The sequence below is a fragment of the Hemiscyllium ocellatum genome, chromosome 37, assembly GCF_020745735.1.
Source record: "Hemiscyllium ocellatum isolate sHemOce1 chromosome 37, sHemOce1.pat.X.cur, whole genome shotgun sequence".
Taxonomy (NCBI): Eukaryota; Metazoa; Chordata; class Chondrichthyes; order Orectolobiformes; family Hemiscylliidae; genus Hemiscyllium; species Hemiscyllium ocellatum.
In genome coordinates this window covers 28,384,754-28,397,926 of record NC_083437.1, presented here as the reverse complement: position 1 = coordinate 28,397,926, position 13,173 = coordinate 28,384,754, and the positions used below count along the sequence as shown (strand labels likewise).

General features: G+C 42.7%; 2 protein-coding genes across 3 annotated transcripts in view; one reads left to right on the top strand and one right to left on the bottom strand.

Annotated features, from left to right (window-relative positions):
• The window catches only part of rnf207b (ring finger protein 207b), a 35,158-nt gene extending 24,576 nt beyond the window's left edge, over positions 1-10,582 (bottom strand). The window contains exons 1-5 of one of the 2 annotated variants that reach the window (XM_060852180.1): positions 10,501-10,582; positions 5,908-6,098; positions 2,730-2,862; positions 1,575-1,719; positions 635-716 (exon numbers count right to left, since the gene is read on the bottom strand). In XM_060852180.1, the coding sequence (XP_060708163.1) occupies positions 635-716; positions 1,575-1,719; positions 2,730-2,862; positions 5,908-6,098 (551 nt within the window). In that variant the 5' untranslated portion in view covers positions 10,501-10,582. Of the gene's footprint in view, positions 1-634; positions 717-1,574; positions 1,720-2,493; positions 2,540-2,729; positions 2,863-5,907; positions 6,099-10,500 lie in introns of those variants that run through there. The other variant, XM_060852178.1, reaches the window with a different exon arrangement.
• Positions 1-13,173, top strand: part of rpl22 (ribosomal protein L22) — a 76,225-nt gene that overhangs the window by 47,040 nt on the left and 16,012 nt on the right. The window lies entirely within an intron of this gene.

Here is a 13,173-nt window from a genome sequence, read left to right as displayed (position 1 = left end):
CCATTTCCTGGTTTTATTTCAGATTTCCAGTTTTTCAGTATTTTGCTAATACTACCTATTGGCTCAGGGGGTAAACTTCCGCTGAGTGCAGGACTGTGGGGTGATACATACCTGAAGTTCTGTGATTTCAGGCACACACTGAGTTTGCTGATACCAACTGTGTGCCAACTTTAGGCCATTGCTAGTAAAGCCAGAAAAAAACACCCTTGCTTCTTACTTCAAATTGCAGTCCCTGCTAAAGAGATTTAGCTGAGATCTTCCTCCCTAACACAGAGAACTGCAGTTTCTCCTAGTCCCATTTTGTCTCAGATCAGAGAGAGAACTAAGCCTGGACATCCCTCCCTACTATTATTGTGGGTCATCCCATAGCAAGTGTACTGCAGCAATTCAAGAAGGCAGCTGACCACCACCTTCTCAAAGGCAAATAGGGATGGGCTATCAATGCTGACCAGCAAGCGATGCCCAAGACCCACAAATGCATTTTTAAAAACCCTCCTGGTTGGTGAGTCACTGGCAAGGAGACATTGCTTGTCTCAACCAGCAAACGGGATCAGTTGGATATTTATATGGGATTGAATTGCTTGTTTTTGTGCTTTACATTCTGTGGGTCTTAGTCCACAAATGCCTGACTCACACTTGCATATCCCGAAAGCAGTTGATACAGAGCATGGACTTCTTCTCTGTGGAAAACATGATGTACGGTTCCTCGTGAAGAGCTAAAGAGACAAGAGGGAAACATAAGAACATGTTAATAGGAGCAGGATTAGGCTATAAGACTCCCCAAGTTTACTCCGTCATTCAGTGAGATCATAACTATCTTTTTTAACCACTTTGATATTCTATTCCTGTACAATCTGATTCTATTCATACCTTATGTTACGAGATTACAAGAGGGAGTAGAATGAAGTTGACTATAAAAGAACTGAGTTTGACAGGGAACAAACATAATTTGTCTTCTCAATATTTAATTGAAATAAACTGAAAGAAAAATTACAGAATGTTGCTTAAGCTGATTGATAATTTAGAGACGGCGGAGATTGGGAGAAATGGTGATGAGGTAGAGCTTGGTGTTGTCGTGTACATGTAGGAACTGGCATGTTTTTGGACAATGTCACCATGGGGGAGCTTTCAGATGAAATTAAGCCCAAGGAACAAAAAAAAGACAAGAAACTTTGGGGGAACACAAGAGGTAACTGTTCAGGCATGGGAAGAAAAGGCTCGAATGTGAATCTTTGGCTACAATTCGATAGGTAAGAATGGAATCAGGTGTTTGCAAACCCAACTAGTTGGATGATGATTTTATCAACCAAGTAAATTTTTACAATAATCCAACACCAGTATGCTAATTTCAATGTTTAAAGCCAAAATTAAACCAGGTTTGAATGCTCATTGCCTGTGTTATTAATCTACGACTTGTGGATTATCCATTTCTACAACTCCATACCCAGCCCCATCCCATTTTAATTTCATTGTCAACAATTTATAGAATTTATAGAATCCCTACAGTGTGGAAACAGGCCAATTGATTTGTCATGAGTTTTCAGCTTTCCAAGCCTGGGACTGGGGATCCTTACGGCATTTCTTATGCAGCGCCTTGGTGCGTTTGGCCAGAGTTACAATCTCATGGCGGGCAAACATTTTTGCTCTGTGTGTGTCTTCACGACAGGAGCTGCAGAGTGGCTGGTTACACGTGTTGCAGTAAAACATGGCATCGGCGTCCTGCAAGAGGCAAAGTGAGAGCATCAGACACTACAAGGAGCTGATTGCTGAGGGTTAGCTTGGAAAATATATTGTGTGTATATACACACACACACACACACACACACAATTTTTCTGTAAGCTGAGCTAAGGCATTCGTTGGGGAGACCAATTCTGCTGTGCGTACCACATGTATGAGGAATTACTGAGAATCAGAGTTTTAATACCAAATATTCTCACTTCACAAAATCAACTGTGATTTCTTTATCTTCTTTAATGTAGTAAAAGTTAACACTGATCTATATAGATGTAATTGGACAGCTGATCAAAAGATTGATTATAGACACAGGTTTTATTACAAGTATCCTTGAAGAGGAGGGAGAGAGTATTGTTTTAGGAAGAGAACCCTGGAGCTCGGGACCTGCACAGCTGAAGACACAGCTGCCAATAGTAAAGGGAAGCAAGTTGTGGATGGATTTGAGGTCAGGAATGAGGAACACAGAGATCTTGGAAGGTTACAGGACTAGAAGAATTTAAAATCAAGGCGTTGCTGGACTGGAACTAATGAGGATCAGTGAGCACAGGGGTCCCCAGTCTCCTGATCCAGTGAAGGATACCTCAATAGTAATGTTTTTCCTGTCAAAACTGAGAAGAGCCAACTCAGCACAGACTGTGGAATTGAGCCTCCAGCATCAAGTTCAGCAGATTGAGTTCCCAGTGTGTGGTTAATCCTAGTCTACGCTCCATTAGCTAGAATGAACAGTGAAGTATTTGAAGGATGACCATTGATCTCACCTCTGCTACATTGAATCTGGTTGAAAGATTATGTCAGTATGATGTAGCCCACAACTGACTAAAGGTTCAGGTTCTAGGTTTGCACGTGGCTCCTTGAGCAATGTTAGCTGGTGCAATATAGCACTGTACCATGAAATAGACGATGTCTGCAGGACAGGAGGAGTGAAAACCCCAGAATTCCATTCTGCCCAACCTCTTTGAGCCCTCTCAGTGGTTTCACAGGACCTCCCTGTTACCTGTTTCTTGCACTCAAAGTCACAGTTTGCACACTGCACAATCTCTTCATTGTCAGCTGAGCTGTCGACCAGGAACTTCAGCAATCGATCTACCTTTGGGAGCCCACTGGTGCCCTTCACAATCGACAGACGTCTGGAATACAAACAGCTTTGTGAGAGATTTTCTATCCACTACAGCATGCAGGCAAAACCTCAGCTTAACATCTCCTTTAAAGGATGACAGCCAATAGCACAGCATTTACTCAGTATGGCCCTGTTGTGCTCAGTCTGGATTGTGGGCTGCATTTTTTGGAGTGAAGCTATGACCTCAAACAGAGAAACTGTTACCACTGAACAACAACTGAAATATTGAAGTGAATTGAAGTGGTCCCTTTACTAGTCATCATGCTAGTCAGGATGACAACGTATTTCTGTTTTACTTGTGTCAACATCACAGACTAGTATTCTGAATTGTACGGAAAGCAATAATTAAACCAGGTGTGAGCTGCTGTGATGATCATTTTGATAATGAAAACTTATAAATAGATAGAATCTAAAGATAGGCTTTGAAGAGCTTGAGTGATAGGGCTGTGACTATTTTCTTAGGTAGATTAATCTGGTGTAGGATTGCTTTGGGGAAGAATAATTGTCAATGCACTGTGTTGGAAACTAATGTTTGTGTGGATGGTTCCTTGGTGTTTTGTAATTGTTGGAGGAGGCTAGGTACTCATTTCCATCAATTCCTACCAATCCATTCCATATTTTCTCCCTCACCCCATTTCAAACCTATGATCAAGGATGTGACACTGACGTTGAACAAAAATCGAGTCTATGTCCCCTATTCAGTTACAACATGAACAAATCCCATCCAGCTCATTGGCTAACCACTGTTAAACAGCACCTTCATCAAAACAACAATCTACAACGCTGGAAGTAACATTGCAGAAAGAAATGAGAACTCTCACCTGTGATCGTCTGTGATATCCAGCCTCATGTCTGATCCTCCACAGATTAAATCATCCAGGTTACGTCTTGTGTGGTCTCCCCAACTCTGCTTTCCCCCCTCCCAACCTCCTTGCAGCCTCCTCACCCCTCCCACCACTAAAATGTCCCAAATACTGGACAGTATTGACAGTATTGCCGGACTATTGAGTGCAATCAGTGTTTACTGGAGGATCTTGCAGGGTCAAAATTGTACATCAGGTTGGGGAGGGAGGCAGCAGAGCGACTAAAAAAGACACAGTCAGTCTGTCACCTATGGTGGATTGAATTTCATGAGCAAGGGCTCCAGCTGCCCTGAGCTATGCCTAGACTGCACACTGGCCCAGCTCCTGGCCTCAGCTCACTGACCTTCATGACAATACCCATTGTCGAACTGTGTTCGCAAAGCAATGAATTTGGCACCACTTTGGAAATTATTTTAAAAAAGTATATTCAATCCCTGAAATAAATCATTTGTTCACCAACATGTTTTTTTTTATCCCATGAGTTTAGATTTTTATAATGTCAGATCTAAAATTAAAAACTGACTGGAGTATCAGATCACCTTGTAAATATCTCACGGGGTCACAATCCAAAAGACACAAACACCAGGGCTCTTGGACAACAAACATTTATTTCTGTTTATATTTTTCTTGGATGTTGAAGGCGGGGTTTGGAGAGTTGGTGGTGGATGGGAGTGTACAGCTATCCTTTACTTGGTCAGTGCTGGAGTTCACGGTGTTCTTAGTTTAGCAAACCCTTTATTTATTGTCATGGGGATTGGATGCCTTTGCTATCTCTCTCTCTCTGATGAACCTGACTTGCCTCACATTCCAATCTTTCTAAAAGTAGCCTGCCTTCTATTGTGCAGCTGCTTGACAATGTGACTGATACTTTCCCTTCATTAGGGTTGAATGGCTGACAACTGGATGATTTCAGCAAGTTTAGATCTAAAAGAGGAGGAATGTGTCTTTATTTCTCCTCCTGTACTGAAAGTGCTGTTTAACAGCCACCACCCACCTTCTCCACCTCAGCCTGCGTGGGCACTGACATCGATCTGACTTCCCCCTGTAAGAAATTGGGAATTGGAGTTTGACTTCCCATTTGATTTTACTCTCTGCGGGTCACTGAATGGGCTGTAAAATAGACATTCCAATCGATCCTATGGGATTCCTGTCTCCAGGCAACATGTTATAACACCCCAAGAGGGCTGCTAACACAAGACACAGGTGAATGCACTCCTGCTCATGCCTGACCTCTGCCAGCTGGGCTCCCTGCAGAAATCCTTTTCCTTTTCTTGCTTGGATCAGTAGTCGCCTCCACCCCACCCTTCTGTTTCCTCTACCCCCACAGCACAGTGATACAACTGGGTATCAGCCCCATGACCTCCATGTCCCATATGACTGAGTGGATCTTCTCTCAGGGCTCAACAGCAACATTCCCAGCTCTGAAAACTCCCACCTCAAGCATCCCACTCTGAAAACCTGAGTACAGAATCCAGTCTAATATTCCAGTGCACTACTGAGGGAATGCCTCAGTGTTGGAGTTGTCTTCTTACAGATGAGACATTGAAACCCTGTCCGCCTCTTAGACAGAAGTAAAAAAAATCCCACAACATTATTTTGAGGAACAGTATGTGAGTTCCCCGTAGTGCCCTGGCTAATATTCATTTCTCACTAGAAATAAATTATCTGGGAATAATCACATGGCTGCTGGTAAAACTCTCAAACTGACAGCGACTACACTTGAGAGGGTTTACCCACTATACTGCTGCCTCACAGCGCCAGAGACCTGGGTTCAATTCCCGGCTCAGGAGACTGACTGTGTGGAGTTTGCACGTTCTCCCCGTGTCTGTGTGGGTTTCCACCGGGTGCTCCGGTTTCCTCCCACAGTCCAAAGATGTGCGGGTCAGGTGAATTGGTCATGCTAAATTGCCCGTAGTGTTAGGTAAGGGGTAAATGTAAGGGTATGGGTGGGTTGCGCTTCGGTGGGTAGGTGCGGACTTGTTGGGCCAAAGGGCCTGTTTCCACACTGTAAGTAATCTAATCTAATCTAAAAGGTCTGTAATAAGTTTGTGAAAGTTGCTGTATAAATGTAAGCCTTCATTTCAATGCCACACAGGACTGAATATTCACAGAGTGAGTTTCAAGAGAACGATGCAAGTTTTGCTTGGAACGGAAACAATTGCAAACTGTGCTGTCATTTTCATGTTTCTTACCCACAAAGGGGGCAGGAGAGACGTCCTTCTGAAGCTCTGCCCCGCAGGCAGGTGGCACAAAAGGTGTGGTAGCAATCCAGGAGACAGGGGTGTTCATATTGTTCATAGCAGAGGTGGCAGACCAGAGGGTGACAGTTTGCATTATCCAAATCGTACAGGTTATCCAAGGGAGAAAAGATACCCCCAGACATCTGCAATAGAATTTCTGGGATCACTCATTGTTTCAAAGCAAAGACGTAAATGATGTATCACCCTACCCCAACACCCAAAGCTGTTTCACACCCTGTCCCACTGTTTTATTTATTCTTTTTCATGGGAGTCACTGGGCTTTTGTTGCCCATCTCTAATTGCCCTTGACGTGAGTGGTTTGCTAGACCATTTCTGAGGTCAGCTAAGGATCTGAAGTTGTGAAACTGAATTCATGAGTAGGCCTGATGAGGTGAGGATGGCAGTGTTCCTTCCCTTATGAACATTGGTGAGCCAAATGGATTTTAACAACAATGATGTAAGATGATGGTTGTTTCATCAACATCATTACTCACATTATCATTCAACTCCAGTTTTATTCATTGAATTAAATTTCTACAGTTGCCATATTGGATTTAAACCGAGGCCTCTGGATTACTAATCCTGTGACAATATCTCTATGGCATCTTCTCACCAATCCCATCCTATACCTACAGCCTTCCTACATCCAATCCCATCTACCCTTCATATAGCTGACTACATCCCTACGCCTGACATTTCCCTATACCCAACTCTCTCTTAGCACTGACCCCATCCTACACCCAGCCCTCCTATACACCCGAACCCATCCTACACTTGACCCTGTCATAAATCCGTCCATCCTACATACCTGACACTATCCTATACCTGATGTTCCTTCATACCTGACCCTGTCCTAGACCTAATCTTTCCTACACCCAACCATCTACAAATCCCAACCCACATTACACAACCCTGCTCGAGATTTGACTATTCCCAATATCCAATTTCATTGTACACCTGACTTTTACTTACACATTTATTCCCATTTCCCCACCATGTCCAACCTTTCCCTATATCTGAACTGTTCTCTAGACCCAGCCCTGTCCTACACTGCTCCACTCCATATGATTCAGTATTACTCAACCAGGCTTTGGCATAGGGGGTACTTACTCCATGCTGAATCACAGTCAACTTTCTTAACATGGAAGTTTGACAATGACTGTTGCCAGTTATTGTCACCGTGCAGAAAAGAGGACACTGGACACAGTCCTGATCTTCTTTTCAATTAAATATCACACATATCCTTTCCAGCAAGGGGCCAGCAACGGGTGAGAGAAGGGGAAAACTTGTCCAGCTAAGACAGAATGTCAATTGTAATGCTCTTCCTACTACTCTGGCTTAGTACTACAGAACCTGAATACTACTGAAAAGGTCATTTTATGAAAGCTTTCTGTCTTGTACTTATCAGGACAATTTGCAAGAGTACCAATTCCAGGGAAAACTAACATTCATTCTGCACGAGTGGAGATTGATGATTGTTTGGCTCCTCTTATCCAGTATAATGTATGATTTCCCCTTCAACTGTGATGATTACAAGACAGAAAGATTAATCAAATGTGTCTTTTTTCAGCAATACTCAACTACCAGCTTAGATTAAACTCTAATGAGGTATTACATTTATTTGAGTGTGCATTTATAGGAAAACTAGTTGATCTCCATGGAGGTACACTCAAACAGACAGGATCAAACATGTGAAAATGAATAGAAAATGGGAGAAATTGGAGTAAGGTAAACAGATTTAGAATATTCAACCATATTTGGATTACTTTGTCTACTCGTTACAACAAGGATACAGAGGTGCACAATAGATTATTAGGATAAAGCAACACCTGCTCAGCAATAACCTGCTCAGTGACATCTAGTTTGTGTTCTGCCAGGGCCACTCAGCTCCTGATCTCATAACAGCCTTGCTTCAAATATAAGCAAAAGAGCTGAATTCCAGAGGCGAGGTGAGAGTGACAGCCCTTGATATCAAGGCCACATTCACAGAGTCATAGAGATGTACAGCATGGAAACAGACACTTCGGTCCAACTCGTCCATGCCGACCAGATACCCTAGAGTTTAGGACCTAAACTAATCTAGTCCCATTTGGCAGCACTTGGCCCATATCTCTCTAAACTCTTCATATTCACACACCCATCCAAGTGTCTTTTAAATGTTATAATTGTGCCAACCTCCACCACATCCTCTGGCAGCTCATTCCATACACCCATCACCCTCTGTGTGAAAAGGTTGCTCCGTAGGTCTCTTTTATATTTTTCCCCTCTCACCCTAAACCTATGCCCTCTAGTTCTGGACTCCCCCACCCCAGGGGAAAAAACCTAGTCTATTTACCCTATTCATGCCCCTCTAGATTTTATAAACCTCTATAAGGTAACACCTCAGCCTCCGATGCTCCAGGGAAAACAGCCCCAGCCTATTCAGCCTCTCGCTGTAGCTCAAATCCTCCAACACTGGCAACATTCTTGTAAATCTTTTCTGAACCCTTTCAAGTTTCACAACATCCTTTCAATAGGAGGAGACCAGAACTGCGCACAATATTCCAAAAGTGGCCTAACCAATGTCCTGTACAGGCAATATACTCAATGCTCTGACCAGTAAAGGAAAACATACCAAACATGTTCTTCACGGTGGCACAGTGGTTAGCACTGCTGCCTCACAGCGCCAGGGACCTGGGTTTGATTCCCGCCTCAGGCGACTGACTGTGTGGAGTTTGCACATTCTCCCCGTGTCTGCGTGGGTTTCCTCCGGGTGCTCCGGTTTCCTCCCACAGTCCAAAGATGTGCGGGTCAGGTGAATCGGCCATGCTAAATTGCCCGTAGTGTTAGGTAAGGGGTATATGTAGGGGTATGGGTGGGTTGCGCTTCGGCGGGTCGGTGTGGACTTGTTGGGCCGAAGGGCCTGTTTCCACACTGTAAGTAATCTAATCTAATCTAATCTAAAATTCACTATCCTATCTATATGCAAATCAACCTTTAAGGAATTATGAACCTGCACTCGCAGGTCTCTTTGTTCATCAATACTTCCCAGAACCTTGCCATAAGTGCTTATGTCCTGCCCTGATTTGCCTTTCCAAAATGCAGCACCTCACATTTATCTAAATTAAACTCCATCTGCCACTCCTCAGCCCATCAGCCCATCTGATCAAGATCCCATTGTACTCTGAAGTAACCTCTTCGCTATCCACTACACCTCAAATTTTGGTATCATTTGCAAACTTACTAACTATACCTCTTATGCTCAATCCAAATCATTTATATAAATGACGAAAAGCAGTGGACCCAGCACTGATCGTTGTGGCACACCACTGATCACAGGCCTCCAGTCTGTAAGACATCCCTCCAGTACCACCCTCTGTCTTCTACCCTCGAGCAAGTTTTGTAGCCAAATGGCTAACTTTCCCTGTATTCCATGAGATTTTACCTTGCTAAGTAGTCCACCATGAGGAACCATAAGACCATAAGACATAGGAGTGGAAATAAGACCATTTGGCCCATTGAGTCCACTCCGCCATTCAATCATGGCTGATGGGCATTTCAACTCCACTTACCAGCATTCTCCCCGTAGCCCTTAATTCCTTGTGACATCAAGAATTTATCAATCTCTGCCTTGAAGACATTTAGCATCCCGGCCTCCACTGCACTCTGCGGCAATGAATTCCACAGGCCCACCACTCTCTGGCTGAAGAAATGTCTCCGCATTTCTGTTCTGAATTTACCCCCTCTAATTCTAAGGCTGTGTCCACGGGTCCTAGTCTCCTCGCCTAACGGAAACAATTTCCTAGCGTCCACCCTTTCCAAGCTATGTATTACTTTGTAAGTTTCTATTAAATCTCCCGTTAATCTTCTAAACTCCAATGAATACAATCCCAGGATCCTCAGCCATTCCTCGTATGTTAGACCTACCATTCCAGGGATCATCCGTGTGAATCTCCGCTGGACACGCTCCAGTGCCAGTATGTCCTTCCTGAAGTGTGGGGACCAAAACTGGACACAGTATTCTAAATGGGGCCTAACCAGAGCTTTATAAAGTCTCAGTAGCACAACGGTGCTTTTATATTCCAACCATCTTGAGATAAGTGACAACATTGCATTCGCTTTCTTAATCACGGACTCAACCTGCATGTTTACCTTTAGAGAATCCTCGACTAGCACTCCCAGATCCCTTGTCGAACACCTTACTGAAATCTATATAGATCACATCTACCGCCTTGTCCTCATCAATTCTCTTCAATATTTCTTCAAAAAACTCAATCACTAGGCATGATTTATCATGCACAATGCCATGAATATCCCTAGTCAGTCTTCCCTTTGCAAATAAATGTAAATCTCTCCCTCGGGATTCCCTCCAACAACTTGCCCGCCACCAATGTCAGGCTCACCTGTTCTCTGGCTTTTCCTTACTACCTTTCTTAAATAGTGGCACCAAGTTAGCCACACTCCAATCTTCCTGCATCTCACCTGTTAGTGTAGCATCAAGGAGCCTGAGTAAAACTGGAATCAATGGGAATCCAGGGGCAAACACTCCACAGGCTGGAGTCATACCTGGCAGATAGGAAGATGAATGTAGTTGTTGGAAGTCAATCATCTCAGCTCCAGGACATCTCTGCGTGAGTTCCTCAGTGTAATTCCTCAGGCCCAGTCATCTTCAGCTGCTTTATCAGTAAGCCTTTGTCCATCATAAGGTCAGAAGTGGGGATTTTCATCGATGATTGCAGAATGTTCAATATCATTCATGACATCTCAGATACTGAAGCAATCCATATTCAGATGCAACAAGATCCAGGTTTGGGCTGACAGGTAGCAAGTAACATTCATGCCACACAAATACCAGGCAATAGTCATCTCCAGTAAGCGACAATCTGTTCATCACCCTTGTTATTCAATGGTGTTACTTTCACTGAATCCTTCACTATCAACATCCTGGTTTATTTATGGTTACCATTGACCATAAATTCAACTCGCCACAAAAACACTGTGGCTACAAGAGGTGGTCAGAGACTAGGAATACTGCGGCAAGTAACTCACCTCCTGACTCCCCAAAGCCTGTCCACCATTGACAAGCACAAGTCAGGAGTGTGATGGAATACTCACCCACTTGACCAGATGGGTGCAGTTCCAACAACACTTAAGAAATTTGACACCATCAGGACAAAACAGCCTGTTTAATTGGGCACAACATTCACAAACATTCACTCCTCCACCACTGACGCTCAGTAGCAGCTGTGTGTACCATCCTGCCTTGGAAATATATGACCATTCCTTCAGTATTGCTGAGTCAAAATCCTGGAATTCCATCCCCCTAATAGCATTGTGGGTCAACCCACAGCAGGTGGACTGCAGCCGTTCAAGAAGGCAACTCACCACCACCTACTTAAGGGCAACTAGGATGGTCAATAAATGCTGCCCTGCCTGTGATTCCCATGCCCATGAGAAAATACGCTTCTCAAGAATGACTGAGCAGGCCTCTTTTGTCCTCTGGAAAAGAGAAGACTGAGGATTGACCTGGCATATGAAATTATGATAGGGCAGAAGTAGAGAGAATGTTTCCAATAGTCGGGAGTTCAAATCTAGAAACTATTAATACAGGAGTTCCTAATAATTCCAATAAGAAATGCAGGAGAACCCTCTCTACTCAACAGAGTGATTAGAATGTGGAACTTGCCATCACAAGAAAGATTGAGGCAAATAGCGGGAAGTTAGATAAAAAGATACACAGCAAATACTGGAGAAACTCTGCAAGTTTGGCAGCATTTACGGTGAGAGAAATACAGGTAATGTTTCAGGTCCAGTGTGACTCTTCCTCAGAATTGGAAGTCATACAGGACTCAAAACATTAAGTGTTTCTCTCTCCACACTTGTTGCCAGACTTGCTGAGTTTCTCCAGTATTCTCTGTGTTTGTTTCATATTTTCAACATTCAGTATTTTGCTTTTATTTGGATATTTGATGGATTAAAATAATAGATGGACTGAAGGGAAACTGGTAAACACCTGACTAAGTAGGAATTATGTGAGTGTGCTGCTGGGGTGATAATGAAGAGGGCTGAAGGAACCTTGTATGGAAATATAAATACTAGTAGGGACTTGGCGGGCTGAACAGCCTGTTTCTCTGCTATAATTTTTATTTGACATACACAGGATGTGGGCATCATGGCATCATTGATAAGGCCAGCATTTACTACCCATCCCTAATTGCCCAGACGGTAATTAGCAGTTAACCACATTGCTGTGGGTCTGAAGTTACATGTAGACTAGATCAGGTAAGGAAGGCCAATTTCCTCCACTAAAGGGCATTTGTGAACCTGATGGGCTTTTTCTAACAGCTGACAGTGGTTTCATGATCACCATTAGACTCATATTTCTAGACTTTCATTCAATTCAAATTCCAGCATCCCCCATGGCAGGATTTACATATTGAGATTGAGAGCAGGCATTAATACTACTCAGCCATCGCCTCTACATAATAATTCAATCCCAGTCTAAAATCATACATGATCTTTGTTTCTATGTTTTATGATAAATTCATTTGTCAACATTTAAAAGCAAAACTACTTATATAAACTTATCCTGCTCTAATTGTTCCCTCCATCCAGTAGTGGCATTGCAGTACTGTATCTCCATTGGTGGAATGATGTCAATACAGTGTGACTGTTTATATAGGTACTTTCTCTTATAAATAGGGACATAAAAAAAAAATATGATTTATATTTTTTAAGTTATTTGCATTATTTTAAAAAAAAGTAAAATTACAATTGAATTTTTTCATGGCTCCATTAGTGAGAATTTTGTGAGAATGATGCTATTTAATAATTACTTCACAAATGTTAGTCAGATTATAATGATGTGCTTTATTAATTGTAATATTATAAAACACATCAGTGTATGCAGTAAATATTCAGCATGCAATAAGCCCAATAGTTTGTTTCAATCATCATTTGCAAGAAATCAAAATTAACTAAATGTCTGAATTCTGCTTCAATTTAGTAATATTCTAAAGATATACTTATGAACCTTATTCTCACAGCAATATTTTACTGTGCTATATTCTAGTGCTAAAAACAGGCTCACTGAAAGAAACAACCAACAAATCTCCAAGCAAGTACAAACATCACAAATGAAATGACACTCATCCATCTCACACCTCACAGCACATTTTATTACAACACCAGACATTAGTGATTTTAATAAGAGGAGCTGGAGATGTTATCTGGGACTCG